The following is a 19,928-nucleotide window of genomic DNA, read 5'->3' as shown; positions in this document are numbered from 1 at the left end:
GGAGCCCTCATTTCGTTGAGGACCTGTTGCAGGCCAAACGTCTTACAAGTAGTTTTTCAGCAGATCAAAAGAGAGTGCACCAGGAGTCGGTTATTGCGCGATCCTCTATCCGAAACCGTTCACGCCAAAGTCGAGCTTCATCTCGGCATGCCGACCAGAAGCGTTGAGCGCAGCGCTGGAACACTAGGTCATTCCGGTGCTTCCATAACATCCACGGCAGGAGGAGTAAGAAGCTGTTATAGTGTAGCACAGGGATACTTGCCGGACGTTCCCCGTCCAGAGAAGCTCGACCGAGGAGGTTGCTGTGTCAGAGCCCAGCGACGACCAGATGCTTGCCGCGAAAGGACATCGGAACACGATGTGATTCCTCAACCTCGCCGCAGAACTCACATGAGGCGTCCCGTGAGATGTTCTTCTTCAGCAAGTTCGCACGGCACTTGACAGATACAAAACGAATGAGACAGAGCCTGCAAGGCTCCTCATGTGGGCAAGACAGCAAGACAAGCCTGCAAGGGTCCTCATGAACATCCTCGTAGAGCCATGAGTTCGTCTTTCAGAGAATCCACGATCCTCGACAATGAACGCTGCTGCCTCATGAGTCATGTCACTAAAGAATAAAAATAAGATGAGCTTCTGACAATAACAATCACGAAATAACTAGAACTGACAAACATTAAGATACAAATCCACGGTAAACTTGAAAAGAAATAGAGCTCAGCTCAGATCGACAAAGATTTGATCCGAATCCAACGCATGCATCCCTTGGAAACACGCTCATATTGTTGTTATGCTTGTGCCAGGAGAATCGGATCGATCATAACAGACAACAGCAGCTCACTGATGAACTGCTGATGGAGTGCTTCTGAATTTGCTTGATTTTTAAAATGCTACTGGTTGATGGGAAGGCAGGCTCGAGACAGCAGCGGAAAGGCAGAGAGATTCGAAATAAAGGATGCGAAAGCATCACGAGGATTGAGAAGGGGACCCGACCCGATGCAAGAAGAATTTAGAAATGGAGAAGAATGCAGCATCACCTCGGAGACGATCTTGAACGCGACCTCCGCCTTGGGGAGCCTGTTCTTGTCCGGGTGCAGCTGCAACGATGCATGCACCCACAAATCACAGAACAAAACGAATCGTTATTCAATCATATCCAGCTGCGATCGTGTGAGGAAGCGAACCTCCAACCAGTTCAGTGCCATGGCGGCGGCGCCGCCGCCTTACCGAGCTGCCGGTACCGCCGCCGCACGGCGTCCTCCGATGCAGCCTCGCCGATCTACACGCCAATGCCGCGCAAGTGCGAACCATTCATTCATCACCATCGAAGGGAGTAACACTGAGCCATGAATCGGAGGATTAGGGGGAGGGATCGAGCAGCGGCGCTACTCACGGCGAGGACGAGGTACCAATCGACGAAGTGCGGCCTGCTGCCGGCGCCGCGCGGGGAGCGGCGGCGGTGCTGGCGGGCCGCGAACACCGCCGACGCCGCGCACACCTCCCGCGCCGCCTGCGCCTTGGCCGCCGCCACCGCGTCCGCGTCCCGCTCCCGCCCCGCGCGGAGGAAGGAGAGCTTCAGATTGGAACGGAACGGGAAAGAAAAAGTCTATCCACTGAGCCTGGAAGATCGGACGGCGGATGGAGGCTGCACCAATCTCAAACATCGGAAGTAGGAAATAATCTTCGGAAAGATGGAGCACTTGATAAATCGCGTATGTTTTGGGCTCAAACTATATTATAGGCTGGTCGCAGGATATTTTCCATTGGGCTGTCACTACTACGTATTGGGCTGGATCACCGTCAGTTCTTCTGGGCTTTTGCATTCCAAACATGCATCGGGCCACAAGACAGCTAAATTAAATGGGCTGTCGACCGCCAGTAAAACTCTACCGATGTGATTTTATAAAATAAAATAATTTCAATTTTTTCCCTGGAAGTCATCTCACGGTTTTTCTCATGGAAAACAGACACGGTGGTGGTGCCTAGCTAATCGAACATCATGGACTTGGCGGATGGCCCGAACGTGGAGACATGACCAGTTCCCTAGCATCAAACAATGATACAAATTGATCGTAAATTATTCCCGATTCTCTATGCTCCCTTGCCGGTCCTGCTTTCTTGCTTAAACCGTTGAATTCTATCTTTACTTAGGCGAAGTCAACGGATTAAAGCACTGATTGCCTTGCTGCAATATTGAAAAAGTCAGCGATCCAAGGTAGCAAAACGGCATGAAGTAGGCCCGTTGCTCTAGTCTATTTTTATCCTCAGGGAGAAAAAAACTGCACCAACTTCTCAAGCTGTGGTTGTGCACTTGTGCTTGCGTGGCACTCCCTCCATTTTAAATTATAGATTATTTTAGTTTTTTAATCCATAGGTATTTGTATGCATGTAGACATACACTATATTTAGGTGCATCCGTGAATACAAACATCTATGCACCTAAAAAAAGTCAAAACAACCTACAATTTGGAACGGAGGAAGTATCAACGTACACAACATTTTTTTCATCAAATTAGGATTTCCCTTGTTGCTGATTCTGAAACAGGGTTTTCAGTTGCAGCAAGGCGACGCAGGCAATCAGTTTTTAGGTTTCCACCTTACTCTTTCTGGGATCGTGTAGAAGGGCTCCTTTTGACTTCGAAGTCGGTGAAACTAAAAGAAAATAGGTGAAGCCGAAACCTCCATAAACCCTATACTTAGTATCTATAGGACCTTGTATAAATTGAGATTCGTTTAGGACGCATCTTCTTATGCCTGCTACAAAATGCAAACGAGCACTTATGAGTTACTGTATGATTACAGGCCTATCGGGGATAGGACATTATTCCCCGAAAAATACCATCAGCTCTGCGTTCAAAAGGTCATGATCCATCACTCTCCAATATGAATTATGCAGACAAGACGGCGAGAAAAATGCTGCCACCGAATGGTCATACTCGCACGAGTCCCTTTCACCCTTCCCCCAACAACTTTGTCGACAGCTAATTATGCGACGACTTGAAAGGTTCTTGATACATTTTTCTGCGACGAAAAAAACTTCTAGGTTCCGATTAGTGATTGTAAGTGGGATGAACCGAGATTAGAATACAGAAGAAGAACTGCCCATTTGAGTATCTTCTGATGAGACGAACAGTATGACCTGCATGAAGAAGAGTGGACAGGCAACATTCGATTGCCTGCACCATTCATTAAACTACTTGGACATATGATTTTGGAATATATTTTCCAAAGGAGTTGACATTTTAGCAAAGATTTCCCTATATAAAGCTCCGATACTATTGGCATCCCAATCTCATCCGTCTGCTAGTGCAATTCGCTAAACCTCTGTAGATCACCAGCCTCTGCGCTTCTCCTCGGTTAGTGGCTTCCTGCTGCCGGGGAGGTAGGCAAGGCAAAGCAGCAACGCCGGCGCCATGGACGTCGACATCGTGGACCGCGCGCGCAACGGGGGCGGCGACGAGATCCAGAAGCACGAGCTCGTGCCCGAGGACGACATGGAGTCCGACCCGGCGGCGGCGCGCGAGAAGGAGCACCTGCAGCCGTGGCGCGAGCAGGTGACCCTCCGCGGCATGGTGGCGGCGCTGCTGATCGGGTTCATGTTCACGGTGATCGTGATGAAGATCGCGCTCACCACGGGGCTGGTGCCCACGCTGAACGTCTCCGCGGCGCTCATCGCCTTCCTCGCGCTCCGCGGGTGGACGCGCGTGCTGGAGCGCCTCGGCGTCGCGCACCGACCCTTCACGCGCCAGGAGAACTGCGTCATCGAGACCTGCGCCGTCGCGTGCTACACCATCGCCTTCGGCGGTCAGATGCTCTTCTCGCATCCTCTCCCCCCGGACAGGAATGTGTGCGGTGACGGTTCGTCGTTGACTGATATGATTCGCGCGTGCGCTTGCAGGAGGGTTCGGCTCCACGCTGCTGGGCATGGACAAGAGGACGTACGAGCTGTCCGGGAACTCGCCGGCCAACGTGCCGGGGAGCTACAAGGACCCTGGGTTCGGCTGGATGGCCGGGTTCATGGCGGCAATCAGCTTCTCGGGCCTCCTGAGCTTGATTCCTCTCAGAAAGGTGCCAATGCTTAGTTTCTCTCACAAATTGCTCTACATGAGTGCATCGAATAGTCTTTAGATAATACAGTAGTAGTGAGGGGTTTTGTAGTCATTTTGTTTGCCTTTTCCTTTGGTCTATCTCCAAAGAGAATGGAGGGAGAATTTTCCAAAGGAGGTTTTTCCTCCTTCAGACCGCTATTAAGCCTTTCAGCGACTAAGGTGACATACATGTCAATAGAGGACACATATAGGCTCAATCGGAACAAAGTTGGATGCCCATATATAATTTTTTAAGCTTTTTCGTCATTATTATTGAAAAGGTACTAACCCCAAGCGTCAAACTCAAGTTATAAATGAGGGGCCTTTCTAAAGACTATGGGCTGTTTGTTCCATACCGAATTAGCTACCCCAAGTCAAATCTTGCCACCAATTGTTGGCCAATGATTTGTTTTACCAACTATCCAAATTCCGTGGCAGTTGCAATGTTTACAAATGTAACACATTTTTTTGGGGGGCTTGGGTGAATTTTCTTTATCAATAGTGTCACTCATTTGACATGTCATTTTCAGGTTTTAGTCATTGACTACAATTTAACTTACCCGAGTGGGACTGCAACTGCTGTTCTCATAAATGGTTTCCACACCAAGCAAGGGGACAAGAATGCAAAGTATGGATTTCATCACCCCACCTCTCTTAGGTTCATCTTTAGGCTGCCGATAGCTCAAGCATCCCTTGATGAGTAACCGATCCAAATGGGCTATTTTACTTCCCAAAATGACAGGATGCAAGTCCGTGGGTTTCTGAAGTATTTCGGGCTCAGCTTCATATGGAGTTTTTTCCAATGGTTCTACACAGGTGGTGATATCTGCGGATTTGTTCAGTTCCCTACATTTGGTCTGAAGGCTTGGAAACAGACGTAAATATACACACTTTGCTTATTGTTCATCAAATGTCTCCACAATTCGCAGCATGCAACGCAATCTAATTCTCCATTTCTGCTGGTGTCAGGTTCTTCTTTGATTTTAGCATGACATATGTTGGTGCGGGGATGATTTGTTCGCACCTTGTGAACATATCCACTCTCCTTGGTGCGATCCTGTCATGGGGGATATTGTGGCCACTCATCAGCAAACAGAAGGGGGAGTGGTACCCTGCAAATGTACCAGAAAGCAGCATGAAAAGCCTATACGGTTACAAGGTCTCTCTTTTCTCATCAACTAACAGATTGGTAGTAGTATTGCTTTTCAGATGTATAGTAAAGTGCTGTAGTTGCGTAGTAGTGTATACAGGTGTCACTGAATAAATGTCAAAATTTTGCCTTCCAGGCCTTCCTCTGCATAGCTCTGATCATGGGAGACGGTCTTTACCACTTCTTTAAAGTCCTTGGTGTCACAGCTATGAGCCTGCATGAACGACTAAACCGGAAACGTGCTAGCAACAGAGGTGAGGAAACAGGAACCCTGCAAACTCAATCATGATGCATGAGTTTTGAAACATTTCATCACTTTCTGAAATTGACTTGCCGTTGTTGATTGAATGGACAGTGGCAAATGGAAATGGGGACGAAATGGTCCCACTCGACGATCTGCAACGTGACGAGGTCTTCAAGGACGGTTCTTTCCCCGCTTGGGCAGCTTACGCCGGATATGCAGGGCTAAGCGTCATTGCAGTGATCACCATCCCAATCATGTTCCGGCAGATCAAGTGGTACCACGTCATTGTGGCCTACGTCATCGCCCCTCTCCTTGGTTTCGCCAATTCCTACGGAACAGGGCTCACTGACATCAACATGGCCTACAACTACGGCAAGATCGCGCTGTTCATCTTCGCAGCTTGGGCTGGCAAGGACAACGGTGTCATTGCTGGCCTCGCCGGCGGCACGCTGGTGAAGCAGCTGGTGATGGCCTCCGCCGATCTGATGCATGACTTCAAGACGGGTCACCTGACCATGACATCTCCCAGATCCTTGCTCGTGGCACAGTTCATTGGGACGGCCATGGGCTGCATAGTTGCGCCTCTCACGTTCTTGCTCTTCTACAACGCGTTCGACATCGGAAACCCCACCGGTTACTGGAAGGCCCCATACGGGCTGATCTACCGGAACATGGCGGTCCTTGGCGTGGAGGGCTTCTCCGCGTTGCCCAAGCATTGCCTTACGCTCTCAGCAGGGTTCTTCGCATTCGCATTCATCTTTAGTGTTGCAAGGGATATCCTACCACGCAAGTATGGGAGACTTGTGCCCCTCCCAATGGCGATGGCGGTGCCATTCCTTGTTGGTGGAAGCTTTGCGATCGATATGTGCGTCGGGAGTTTGATCGTCTTCGTTTGGAACAAGATGAACAAGGAGGAAGCGGCCTTCATGGTGCCTGCAATGGCATCCGGTTTGATCTGTGGAGATGGCATATGGACCTTCCCGTCTTCCCTTCTCGCCCTTGCCAAGATCAAGCCACCAATCTGCATGAAGTTCACACCTGGAAGCTGAGAATTTGGAAAATAATCCAGGAATGGAGAACGGGAGATACAGTCCAGGGATCAGTGGTGATTTGGAATTGTGATGCAGTAAATTTCTCAAGCCAAGTTTCGGTGATTTGCAGCAATAGTCGTTGTTTTCCAAAGGTGTAACTCGAGATTACTAGAGCTGACGTGTTGTTGTGCATGACCCACGGTTGTGTTTTGAAAGGGTGACGATTGCAGTGCGGCTAACCATTCTAATTGATTTGGTTGTGCTCGTACTTTGTAACCACGTATGTGTGCATATCCTGGGCGAATATTATGTTCGTGCACTGTTTGACATTGTGAAGTGATATTACTTGAAAGGATTTATATGCGTATTAGTATTGACACCAAATACATTACGGAATATCTTTTGGATTAGCTTACTCAAATCTCCTTCCCTCCTACTAATTGGGCTTTTCCATTTGAAGCAACATCAAAATGTAAATGGAAAAAGGTTAATAAAATCATCAAAGAGGCAAAATGAAGTAAATCAATGTGTCAATAATTTGGATGTCAAATTTGTGAAGCCCATCTTCCCATCTTAATGGTGTCAAATGTGCGAAGCCACATGTTTAAAGTGTCAAAAATCTAAATTTCTCCAAGCTTGACAAAGTCAAAAGCATTCCACATTTGCTTTGCCTTCTGCATCGTGAGTCAAAACTACTGATCGTGGCTAAACACATAATCCTATGCCTTGTCTTCCTCATCGTCCGCCATCTCCCATTGGAACTCCGCGTACCCCTTGACGTCGTAATGGAAGAAGGCATATGCGTGAAACTCAATCCTAGCCTCGTACTCAGCGACACCTTCTTCAAGGATGTTGAAGAGCAAGAGATTGCAGCTAGGGATGGGTAAGGGTGTTGGGATAGGGGTTGTTCTTTATGTCCACTAGGATCTCCTAGCTCAACCTCACTGTCTTTATCTTCTTCCTCCTCACCACGCACTGTCCACCACCCTCGCCTTCTCCTCGTCGGGCTTGGGGTTCTCCGACAAAGGACGGCAACAAGTCGAATACCTCCTCTCTTCCTCCTTGGACCTGGCATCCACCAATATCTCCTTTTTATAGGGCTTGGGCATGGCGCGCTTCTTCAACACCCAACCGCAGCATGTCGTGCACTACACAAACTCCCTTGTCGGCCTCATCCCATCCCTATCCGTCACCCTTGCCCGTCCTTCCTGTCGAAACCGGTTGGACTTACCGATGGACACTTACTAGGAAAATCTTGATATACCGATCGACGGTTTGCAATGATCCTTTACTGACTAATGTATCGTTGTTTATTAATGAGTTTTAGGGACTGGGTCCGATGGTAATTTAGGGTTGTAGTATAGCGGCCATGGCTTGCGAGGTTACGGCTGCGGCGACGGCAACTGCCTTGGACCGAGGAAGAGTGTGGCGGAACCGCCCAACTTAAGCTGGTTTAAGTGCGCCTAATTGCTGTCGGAACAGCAATTATCCAAAACGCACCTAAAACAGCATAAGTCCGGTAGTCCGTCGAGTGTCCCTAGGACTCCTCGAAGGATCCACGATGTGTCTTATAGCCATACATCAGGATAATATCCGCGATGGGATAATATCAACAAATATTACATTTTTAAAGACATAACCAAGGTACGATATATTACAACCATAGTTTGAAACAACTTAACCATGCAGGTCAGTGTGGTTCTAAGAATTTAAAACCAGTCTGGAAGAAAAACAAATATTTGAGTTTCAATCTAGAGTATCATGAGACTCATAAGATACCCTAGGTCTTCGGGGCTTCCTCTTTGGTGAGTCCCTGCTGGCTTTCTGAAAACAACAACAAGGGATCCCCTGAGTACGAAGTACTCAGCAAGTCTTACCCGACTAACCAATATAATAGCTTTCTTTGGAAGGGTATGCTTAGCTTTTTGGTGTACTTGGCTAATGCAGTTTTTGCCGAAAAGCTTACTACAAGTGATACCTTTGTTTTATCTTTTATTTGGGTTAAGTTATTACCTAACCATTCTAAATGATAGCAGAAGTAAAAACAACCACAGCTGTTAAATCATACAGCACTTGGCAACAGGAGATTTTATATCGCATGAGTTCATACTACGAAGCTTAACAGCGATCAAGTGCATTCATAACCGAGAATTGCGGCGATCCGGACCATATTACATCCTGCAGGAGAGTACCCTGATCACCAGCAATATACGACTGTTCCGGTCGTATCTCACAACCTCTCGATTAGCAAAATCAATGATTAGGAATACAACTACCCGGACCCAGGGATGCACCCCCACATGGGACCCCACGTCTGGCCTAATCTCCATGTGAGTTTCAGGCTACACCCCTGCCAATCTCCAGCACGTCAAATGCGGGTACGAAGCATTCCTGATCATAGAATTTACTAATCTACTGGGCTTTACTGGTCCCATACCCAGTAAGTGACCAGATGTTATCACTTGATCAATGGTTAAGACACGAATCGGTCCTTAACCAGATTAATCTAACAGACAGAACTACATCTCTAGCTTCTGTCCCTTTTCATATTCCAAACTGTCCTTCATAAGCAACATGTATGACTTAAGAGTTTTCCTTAAGGTTGGTAAACCAAGCATGTAAGCAAGTAAGCATTTCTAGACTTGGGTTTTCTTCTAAGGTTTGAACAAGTGGCAAAGATGTCCTTAAAACAAGGTATGATTGTACACAAGAATAGGTTTCAAGCAACTCCTAGACTTAGTGCATACATAAATCAAATAACCGATAATAAGTCACATGAAATAACGACTCCAAAATAGATAGGTATAAATGCACCGGGGCTTGCCTGGGATCAACAAGGTTAGTTCTTCGGAAAACTTGTTTATTGAAAGAGGCACTCCACACTTCGCGAACGCTGTCCATCTCCAGCTGAAATTCATGAATTCCCACTCCAGGAGTTGTGCTGTCTACGCTTCAGTATATGCAAGAGTTAGAGATGCAAACTTTTGAATACAAGACTATACAACTTTCCTTCATGATAAAGTTGCAAGCCAACAAGGACTAGATAATTTATCATGATAAAGTTGCAAGCCAACACACAAAAACCCGAAAAGATTAGCCCACCATTTTTATTTCCTTTACTAAACCTACCTTAGACCTTTTTATTTATTTTTAAAAGCATTATAATAATTTTCTAATCTTAAAAACCTAATTCCTATGAATTAATAATGATTTGTGGATAATAAAGCATTTTTCAAATTTTTATACATTTAATAAAGTTTAAGCATTTATTTAAATACCTTAGATAAAAAGGCATTAAATAAATACCTAAATTTTTATTATTTTTCCTAGGGTTTAAGAATTTTAATGCATAAAGGAAAATAAAACAATCCTAATAAAATTGGTTTCACTAATTTTGGACACTTCTAGAATTTCTTGTGAATTAAATGGTGAAAACAGCATTTAATCTATTTATCTAATAGAAGAAAACCTAAGGTTTAATAAAAACCCCCGGCCCAAACTTTTCTCACCCGACTTGCTTTTACCCACTATCACTTCCACCTAGGGCCCATCTGGTCTCCTATTCTCCTTCTTCTTTTCTTTCCCTGACAAGTGGGGCCCACAGCCGGCACTTTTCCTTGGGCCGAAACATGGCCCGTCAACTTTTTAACCTGTGGCGCATGGCCTCCTTGCTTGGGCCGGCTTCCTCTTCTTTTCTCCTTATTTCTCAACCGTGATCGGCCCGATGATCCGGCCCATGGCCTTTCTTTCCTCCGCCGGCCCACCTTCTTCCTTTCTACTCTACCTGGGCCGCACGGTCCATTCTCCTTTCAAGCCGTCGGGCAGCCCACTGGCTCCCCCTTTCTTTCTTCTTTTGTACCGCACGGCCAGCTGGGCCGGCGCCTTTCTTCGGCCCAAATCGGCTGCCTGGCTTTCTCCTTCCCTCCCGCTCCACCTGGGCTTCCTCCACCGGGACTTGGCCTCCCGGCCCAATTTCACCGACGGCCTGCTTCCCTTCTCTTTATTACGTTGCGCAGCTAGCTGGGCCGGTACCCTCCCTTTGGCCCAAGACGGATGGCCGGTTGGGCTGGCGCTTTTCCTTGGCCCAAAATGGGCGGCCGGCCCTCATCTTCTTTGCGCTGCCCCCTTCTTCTTGCATCTTCCTGACGCACGGCTGCTTCCTCCCTGCGCCAAAACAGGGGGCACGCGGGGCCGACGGGGACTCGCCGGCCGGCGGCTTGCCGGCGGCCGAGAGGGACGGGGTGGCGGCGCACAGACCCGGCGCACCCGCGCCCAGCCGCAGCTCGCCGGGAGGCGGCCCGAGCCGGCCCCTCCACGGGCGGCCGCGGCTTGGCCATCGGCCGGCCATGGCGGCGCATGGAGGCGGCACAAACTGCTCCCACGACTCCCCCTACGGCTACCACACTCTTGCAGGACACCCCTAGGCCCGTCAATCGAGAAAGAAAAGCCGATTAGGAGCTCACCTCGAAGAATTGGTGACGGCGGCCGGCGGACTGGTATGGCGGCGATTCGGAGCTTCGACGGCGGGGAGCTGAGATAAGGTGGGTGTGGGATGTCGAGGAGATGTCGGGCAGACCCTTGGGCGGTGGAATTGCAACGAGGGGCGGCGGCGTGGCGCGAATTGGCCGGCGGCGGCACTGACTGCTTCAACTCGGTTCTTACGGCAGAAGAACAAATTGGTAGAGGGTTACTGGATGAGGATGAGGCGGTAGCAATACAAACTTTCACCGTGCGACATTCAACTTGGCTCGTGGTAGTCGGCGCGGTGCAAACGTGGTTGTCGCGCTGGCCGGCATGCGCGAGAGCCGGCGACGGCACGGCTCTGCCTGTCGTCTGTTCTTACTGTTCTTATCTCTTCCTTTCAAAGCGATCTGTTCAACCCTCCATTTCTCAAGATATTCTATCTCAACTCGTAGAACTCCTTTAAGCAAACTTGTAGATTAATCCGAGCACTACATTTGATAGATTGGCCCCCAACCGAATTAAGCACTCTAAGGTCGAGATTTTGGAGCTCCAAGCTCCTGTCACTTTACTGTCAACTGAATATGATTCAGTTTCGACAGTCTCCCAATGTGGTCGTTTCCCCTTCTTTGGCACAAATTTCAGTAGTCCAATTGTATTCCATATAGGACAACTACTCCCTATTTGTGTTATACAACTAATAAGGATTCCATTTTGCACCACAAACCATATAGCCTTTGCACTGGATTTTCCTGAAAATTGCTCAAACATTGCTAGTTAACACTGTTTCAAACTTAGAATCTACGCAGCTCGAGAGTTGGCCGAAATAGCTAGAGTGCTGACTTTGAGTTCTGATTTAAATCTGATTCTTTTGTTATCTCTGAGCAACAACACCTTATTAAACATGTCCAAGGATCATACTTCACCGCTGTCTAGTTGCCCTTGCTCACTTACTTGAGAAATTGGGCAGAATTCGGTTTCAAACATAGATACTTGTCATGTTTCCCAGACTTAGGCTTAATTCGGCAAGGAGCTCGAAATCCGCTCAATTGCTGACTTTTGGTTCCAATTTGAATTCAAACCTTCCACTTTTTTTTCTGGACAACAACTATTCATTTACCTTCTCCATAATCCATATTACACTAATGTCCAAAAACATCTGCTCACTTTTTAAGAAATTTCTCCAGAAATTGGTTCTAAATTCCTGTACTCAATACCATTTTCAGACTTAACCAAAATCCAGCAAAACCGCCTATTGTGACAAAGTGCCAACTTTAGGCCTCTATTTAAAATAGTTCCCTCTGCTATTCTTGATTAACAACACCCAAATTTAGGAGTCCAAGGTTCATACTTCAACATGGTATAGTTGTCCTGATTTACTTATTTGAGAAATTCATCAGAATTCACTTTCCAAAATGTACTCTGAAGCTGTTTTTCTGATTTCCTGTTTTCGTACGGTGAATAGTAAACGTAGTTTTTCATTTCCTTCTCTTGATTTATTCTGAGTGTTTAGGATCAAATATTATTCCAAATTGTTGACCCTTAAGTTCAGATCATCTTTACACTGCTATTCTATATTTTCGCCGAATTTTTCTTAATTCCAAATTCAAAATTCAATTTTCGGCTAAATTTGACCCGAATTTGATTTTCGGTCAAATTCTTTTTCCTTTCTTCTCGAATTGCTTCCAATTCCTCAAAGTCATTTTGATGACTTAGAATGGCGGGTGTTACAGCCCCTCCCCCTTAACAGAATCTCGTCCCGAGATTCCCGGGGTTAAATCCTCGGCTTTGAGAATGGAAAGGAAACTGCGTCAGGTTAACTATCCCTTCTTTTTCGGTACAAGGATAGTGGGGGTGGTGGCTCTTTGTTCATCTGTTCCTGACGGTCTCAACTAACTGAAAATATTTAGACTCTAGGTCTTCAGTCTGTTCCAAGTAGCTTTATCTGGAGCACGATTCTCTCAGGGCACCTTGTAAAATCTGATACTCTTAGTTCGAGTATTGTTGGTCTTCCGATCCAGAATTTTCTTACGGACCAATCTATTTCGGAACTAATTTTCCTTTGACTCCAAATCAGTGTACTCCCTTCATCGGGGATACTCCGAAATGTACATAGTCTCAAAATAAAATTCCAAAGATCCTCTTCTTGTATCCGAGGGTAAACTCCACACTTTCAGATCAACTTTAATTGACTAGATCTGATTCCAAATGTGCTCTTTCTCTTGATTTTGACTGAATTAAAAGCAAACATTCTTTCTATTTCTACTAGGGGCAAACATTCATCCCATTTCTTCGGGAAGGTAAGAACACAGGCTCGAAGCATATCTTTTTCTGTCTAACCAAACATCCTTTGCCTTTAATAAGGGTAGTTCCCATTGTCTCATGCTTTTGTTTCCAGAATCCAGAGACGAATTGAGAACCTCAATTAAAGACACTTGTCTCGGGTACTCCATGTAATGATATTATCCGAGATATATATAAAGTTCCATATGAGCTGGCATACGGTAAGCGGTCTTGATAGGAATGAAATGAGCTGACTTAATGAGTTGAGCTACTATAACTCATATGAAATCATACCCCCTTGTGGTAGTAGGAAATCCTACTGTAAAATCCAGGGAATGTCTTCCTACTTCCATTTAGGAATGGTGAAGGGTTGCAATAAGTCGGCCGATTTCTGATACATAGCTTTCACCTTTTGACACGTATCACATTCAGATACATACTTGGCTATTTTTTTTTCCCTTTTGTCCACCAAAATCATTGCTTCATCTAAGATGATCTTTCTCAAGCCCTATCTTCTTGAGTACTATTATTCAGTTTTTGAAATAGCACACCCTCTTTTCATCCTGGTAAAACAAATAATATTATTTTAGCTTACTCATTTCCGAAGTATTCTCATTTCTTTGTCCTTCTTCTAAGCTTGTTCTATCTTTCTCTTAAGGTATCGTGCGAGATAAGGTTTTGCAGGGTATATTAGTTTTGTTCAGATGATAAAATCTCTAGTTTATATTCTTTGATCAGTTTCAGCCATCTCATGCCTCATATTCAGATCTGACTTTGATAGCGTCCGGCTATTGTAAGAAAACTTCTTATTTTATGAACAGTTGTTTAGCGACTTATGTCCTTGACCTTTCCAAGATCCACTTCAACTCCTTACTCGGACAAAACAGGCCTAATGAACGGAACCTTCTTTAGCCAAAACTCACACTTACTAAATTTGACATATAGTCGATGCTCCGGAATCTATCCAATTCAATGTGCAAATGCTCCGCATACTTTCCTTTATTCTTGTTCGTCAAAACCTTTGCTTAAAGCTTGACACATTTTACTATTCTCAAGATTCCATGTAAATTCAACCTTTTAGAAACTCATCATTATTTATATAATGCTCACGTCCCTTCCTTCTAGTTAAGGAACTTCTTTCGGATAGACTTTTGACCCGATCAGCTTTCTCATCCATATTTCCCCTTTTCTTTTGAAAATGGAGATCTCCGGCGAAACCAGTCTTTCCATAGTTATGTTATAATATAGCTGTAGAATTGCAAAGATAGTGGTACTTTAATCTTTCAGGTACTCATGGGCTTGTTGAACAGGGAGTATTATCTGGGCTCTGGATAACCGATGGCCGCTAGGATAATTGTCATTGGGGCCTGTAAGTAGATCTAGCAGATTCTTAGTAGACGACCTTCAGCTCCTGAGGAATAATTCCAGATGCTTCAAAAGAAATGTCCTCTTATTTCAAGGGGCTTGTCCAAGCTCTCATCTTCTCTGGGGTTACTATGTTCGTGGCAGAGCTATGATTTGTAAAAGTACTTGGGAGCAATTCCTTTTCTCAGACTTAGGGTTCATATGTTCGGGAGCATATTGTGCCAGATGGTCAATTGTACTTATATACTCCCGAACATTCTTGTGCCTCTACTAAACTTTAAAAGTTATTCCAGTTGCACTCTCATAATCCTTTTTAACATGAAACTGGGTACAAATAATTGTCTCGAAATCTTCTCAAGCTATTTTCTTTCTGACGGGTCGCCTAATCAGATAGCTGATCTAGCATGTGCCTGCGGAACCTTGGAGTTAATGTCCTGCAAACTCAATCTTTGAATTTCCGTACATCGAAGAATCACACATGTATCCATATATAATGTTTGGATTTACGTGTAATTCTGCAACAACTTGTCTCATGTTCATATAGTGGTTAAAGAATGACATGTGCAGAAAAATGCCACTCTTAGCAACTTTAACAAGCATGAGTAGACTATGTTATCTTCTTCCAAATCTGCTCCCGAAAACTCCTGGCATTCTTTTGAACATCAAGGATATGAAGTATCTGGTTTGGAAAATTCTTCTCGATGAAGATTATAATGCTTACTCCGTTGCAGAACACAAGATCTGCTAGCTTTTTCCCTGTTAGTGTCTCTGCCAGCAATATTCTAAAACCGTACACATTTCCTTAGAGCTTTACATTCTGACATAAAACTCCCTTTGGTGCCTTATATGTTTGTGTCAAAAATCTTCACAACCAACAACCCGGTTTATCTGGATTAGCTTTCCTCCGTAAACTGAACCATGGCTTCCTTTCCTAATCAAAGACTCCGTGAAATTCTCAGTGACCTGAACTCAATCCTTGTAGAAAACTTTACCGAAGCTCTTACTAGAGGAAACTAACGGTGATTGCATTATGAAGAACTTTCTCTATTGAAGTATAAGGCATCACGATAATTATGAATAGTGCTATAAAACCAACAATGGGGATACATATTTTAACCCCAAACTTTTAATCTTGCTGTATGCAAAGAAACAACAGCGCATGTGGGTATATGCAGCTCACATACTCCGCTGCAAAGACCTTGATTGCCATTTAGTGCAATAGCTGTCACCTTTTTAAACCACTTGGCACTTTTCCCCTGAGATGATTGCGGGACGAATTTAGCGTACTGAGAACTTGTAGATCACATAGAGCAGCTGGGATAGTACCTATCCCGTTGTTGTGTGAAAGGTTAAGAATAGTGTCTTCCCAAAAGTTGGTGGTTTTGATACTGCTTCAATTTCCAACAACCACGTTAATTCCCTATATTTTGAATGTCCCTGTTCAGCAGTCTAGCCTGCTCTGCTCTTGAATTCATAAGACTAACAATAGTATCAACCAAGGTAAAAATTTGTGGTGGCTCTACATCACGGGTTCTGACCCGGATTAAAATGTGTCTTCTTGGGTCCGACATTCTGGGGTTACAAAAATCCAACAGACCGAAACTCATTGAACTTTCTTTGGTTCTTTAATATCATTATTCCCTGCATCTCGCAAACTTTGGGTATACGTTCCTCTTAAACAACCCCCTCAACATTGTCCTAGCTAACAGTTGATTAGGTTCCATATGACTTTTTCTAAATTTTCTTCCATTTCTACACCAAGACTATTCAGATTCTTACATATATGCAGATCTACCTCTTAAGATACAAGTCCATTTATACCCATATCGTTATCCACCATATCCTCCTTTCCTTTCACTACAACCGGGACAAACAGATGTTGCCTTTGCTTTCCATGATTTTCTGATATATCTCCAAGGCATCAATTCAATAGATTCCTGAGCTTTCGTCAATTGGCCTTATATTTACCCAATTTCTTTAACTACTTTTCTCATAACTTCTCCCATATTACAATCTCGTGCAAGAGCTGCCTTCTTGCTTATATCGAAATCATATGGAGTATCTTGTTCCCTCATTCCTTTCTCTCTAATATTATTACTGGAACGGGCAGGTTGATGAAGAGCATATATTGAAGTCTTTTACTCTCATAAAGTGATTGCAATAACGTCGTGCTTCATTTGAGAAAATCCTTCAAATCTTTATACAATGCTTCCAATACTATGGTCCTGATTTCTGATCCCATAGCTCTTGTCAGACTGAATCCAATTTATTCCTTATTCTTCTCACACCAGACAGTCTAAGTTGTCCTAATTGCTTATCAAATAAGATTTGATGTCCATCTGTCTGTCTTGATCTTCTCTTCTGCAGTTCTCTGTTGCATCGACCCCCTTACTAGGTCTAGCTCCTATTACACGGGATGGGTTTAGGTCTAACGGCACTCTCCAAACCCCAAAATTTTGAAACATGCAATGCAAGTATGATGCAACGATTCCTACGTACTTTCAGACTCATATACACACTCGTAGAAAAATTGGTGGCATCGTAATCTCTCCCTAAATAATAGACTACTGAATACTAGCGACACGCAACAAACAGTTAGCATCTGCAAAACAATCAACCGGTTAACACTACTGCCACCTGTGACTCTTATTTTTATTATTTTAAAATAGAGTCTCAGTGTTAAAAAGGTAATATCTGTTGATTATCCCAACCTACGGCTCTGATACCAGCTGTGGCGGAACCGTCCAACTTAAGCTGGTTTAAGTGCGCCTAATTGCTGTCGGAACAGCAATTATCCGAAACGCACCTAAAACAGCATAAGTCCGGTAGTCCGTCGAGTGTCCCTAGGACTCCTCGAAGGATCCACGATGTGTCTTATAGCCATACATCAGGATAATATCCGCGATGGGATAATATCAACAAATATTACATTTTTAAAGACATAACCAAGGTACGATATATTACAACCATAGTTTGAAACAACTTAACCATGCAGGTCAGTGTGGTTCTAAGAATTTAAAACCAGTCTGGAAGAAAAACAAATATTTGAGTTTCAATCTAGAGTATCATGAGACTCATAAGATACCCTAGGTCTTCGGGGCTTCCTCTTTGGTGAGTCCCTGCTGGCTTTCTGAAAACAACAACAAGGGATCCCCTGAGTACGAAGTACTCAGCAAGTCTTACCCGACTAACCAATATAATAGCTTTCTTTGGAAGGGTATGCTTAGCTTTTTGGTGTACTTGGCTAATGCAGTTTTTGCCGAAAAGCTTACTACAAGTGATACCTTTGTTTTATCTTTTATTTGGGTTAAGTTATTACCTAACCATTCTAAATGATAGCAGAAGTAAAAACAACCACAGCTGTTAAATCATACAGCACTTGGCAACAGGAGATTTTATATCGCATGAGTTCATACTACGAAGCTTAACAGCGATCAAGTGCATTCATAACCGAGAATTGCGGCGATCCGGACCATATTACATCCTGCAGGAGAGTACCCTGATCACCAGCAATATACGACTGTTCCGGTCGTATCTCACAACCTCTCGATTAGCAAAATCAATGATTAGGAATACAACTACCCGGACCCAGGGATGCACCCCCACATGGGACCCCACGTCTGGCCTGATCTCCATGTGAGTTTCAGGCTACACCCCTGCCAATCTCCAGCACGTCAAATGCGGGTACGAAGCATTCCTGATCATAGAATTTACTAATCTACTGGGCTTTACTGGTCCCATACCCAGTAAGTGACCAGATGTTATCACTTGATCAATGGTTAAGACACGAATCGGTCCTTAACCAGATTAATCTAACAGACAGAACTACATCTCTAGCTTCTGTCCCTTTTCATATTCCAAACTGTCCTTCATAAGCAACATGTATGACTTAAGAGTTTTCCTTAAGGTTGGTAAACCAAGCATGTAAGCAAGTAAGCATTTCTAGACTTGGGTTGTCTTCTAAGGTTTGAACAAGTGGCAAAGATGTCCTTAAAACAAGGTATGATTGTACACAAGAATAGGTTTCAAGCAACTCCTAGACTTAGTGCATACATAAATCAAATAACCGATAATAAGTCACATGAAATAACGACTCCAAAATAGATAGGTATAAATGCACCGGGGCTTGCCTGGGATCAACAAGGTTAGTTCTTCGGAAAACTTGTTTATTGAAAGAGGCACTCCACACTTCGCGAACGCTGTCCATCTCCAGCTGAAATTCATGAATTCCCACTCCAGGAGTTGTGCTGTCTACGCTTCAGTATATGCAAGAGTTAGAGATGCAAACTTTTGAATACAAGACTATACAACTTTCCTTCATGATAAAGTTGCAAGCCAACAAGGACTAGATAATTTATCATGATAAAGTTGCAAGCCAACACACAAAAACCCGAAAAGATTAGCCCACCATTTTTATTTCCTTTACTAAACCTACCTTAGACCTTTTTATTTATTTTTAAAAGCATTATAATAATTTTCTAATCTTAAAAACCTAATTCCTATGAATTAATAATGATTTGTGGATAATAAAGCATTTTTCAAATTTTTATACATTTAATAAAGTTTAAGCATTTATTTAAATACCTTAGATAAAAAGGCATTAAATAAATACCTAAATTTTTATTATTTTTCCTAGGGTTTAAGAATTTTAATGCATAAAGGAAAATAAAACAATCCTAATAAAATTGGTTTCACTAATTTTGGACACTTCTAGAATTTCTTGTGAATTAAATGGTGAAAACAGCATTTAATCTATTTATCTAATAGAAGAAAACCTAAGGTTTAATAAAAACCCCCGGCCCAAACTTTTCTCACCCGACTTGCTTTTACCCACTATCACTTCCACCTAGGGCCCATCTGGTCTCCTATTCTCCTTCTTCTTTTCTTTCCCTGACAAGTGGGGCCCACAGCCGGCACTTTTCCTTGGGCCGAAACATGGCCCGTCAACTTTTTAACCTGTGGCGCATGGCCTCCTTGCTTGGGCCGGCTTCCTCTTCTTTTCTCCTTATTTCTCAACCGTGATCGGCCCGATGATCCGGCCCATGGCCTTTCTTTCCTCCGCCGGCCCACCTTCTTCCTTTCTACTCTACCTGGGCCGCACGGTCCATTCTCCTTTCAAGCCGTCGGGCAGCCCACTGGCTCCCCCTTTCTTTCTTCTTTTGTACCGCACGGCCAGCTGGGCCGGCGCCTTTCTTCAGCCCAAATCGGCTGCCTGGCTTTCTCTTCCCTCCCGCTCCACCTGGGCTTCCTCACCGGGACTTGGCCTCCCGGGCACAATTTCACCGACGGCCTGCTTCCCTTCTCTTTAT

At 44.5% G+C, this 19,928-nt stretch overlaps 2 protein-coding genes across 2 annotated transcripts in view; one reads left to right on the top strand and one right to left on the bottom strand.

Annotated features, from left to right (window-relative positions):
- LOC105913487 overlaps positions 1-1,547 on the bottom strand; it is a 6,322-nt gene extending 4,775 nt beyond the window's left edge. The window contains exons 1-3 of the mRNA XM_012842795.2: positions 1,391-1,547; positions 1,182-1,276; positions 1,035-1,094 (exon numbers count right to left, since the gene is read on the bottom strand). Of these exons, the coding sequence (XP_012698249.1) occupies positions 1,035-1,094; positions 1,182-1,202 (81 nt within the window). The 5' untranslated portion in view covers positions 1,203-1,276; positions 1,391-1,547. The remainder of the gene's footprint in view (positions 1-1,034; positions 1,095-1,181; positions 1,277-1,390) is intronic.
- Positions 1,548-3,119: 1,572 nt separating this feature from the next.
- Positions 3,120-6,894, top strand: LOC101766679 (iron-phytosiderophore transporter yellow stripe 1). Its single transcript, XM_004953238.3, has 7 exons — positions 3,120-3,801; positions 3,896-4,065; positions 4,616-4,713; positions 4,828-4,962; positions 5,055-5,244; positions 5,372-5,489; positions 5,591-6,894. Exons 1-7 carry the CDS (start codon positions 3,411-3,413, stop codon positions 6,526-6,528), a joined length of 2,040 nt encoding a protein of 679 aa, XP_004953295.1. The 5' UTR covers positions 3,120-3,410; the 3' UTR covers positions 6,529-6,894.
- The last annotated feature ends 13,034 nt before the right edge of the window (positions 6,895-19,928 follow it).

The sequence above is a fragment of the Setaria italica genome, chromosome I (genome assembly GCF_000263155.2).
Source record: "Setaria italica strain Yugu1 chromosome I, Setaria_italica_v2.0, whole genome shotgun sequence".
Classification (NCBI taxonomy): domain Eukaryota; kingdom Viridiplantae; phylum Streptophyta; class Magnoliopsida; order Poales; family Poaceae; genus Setaria; species Setaria italica.
The sequence above is the reverse complement of the archived record's forward strand: the minus strand, read 5'-3'. Positions and strand labels throughout refer to the sequence as shown.

Excerpts from the sequence above, each read along its gene's own strand:
- LOC101766679 (XM_004953238.3), top strand. The coding sequence starts at position 3,411 with ATGGACGTCGACATCGTGGACCGCGCGCGCAACGGGGGCGGCGACGAG. Across the intron at positions 4,066-4,615 it reads GCTTGATTCCTCTCAGAAAG|GTTTTAGTCATTGACTACAA; the intron begins GTGCCAATGCTT and ends TGTCATTTTCAG. Across the intron at positions 5,245-5,371 it reads AAAGCCTATACGGTTACAAG|GCCTTCCTCTGCATAGCTCT; the intron begins GTCTCTCTTTTC and ends TTTGCCTTCCAG.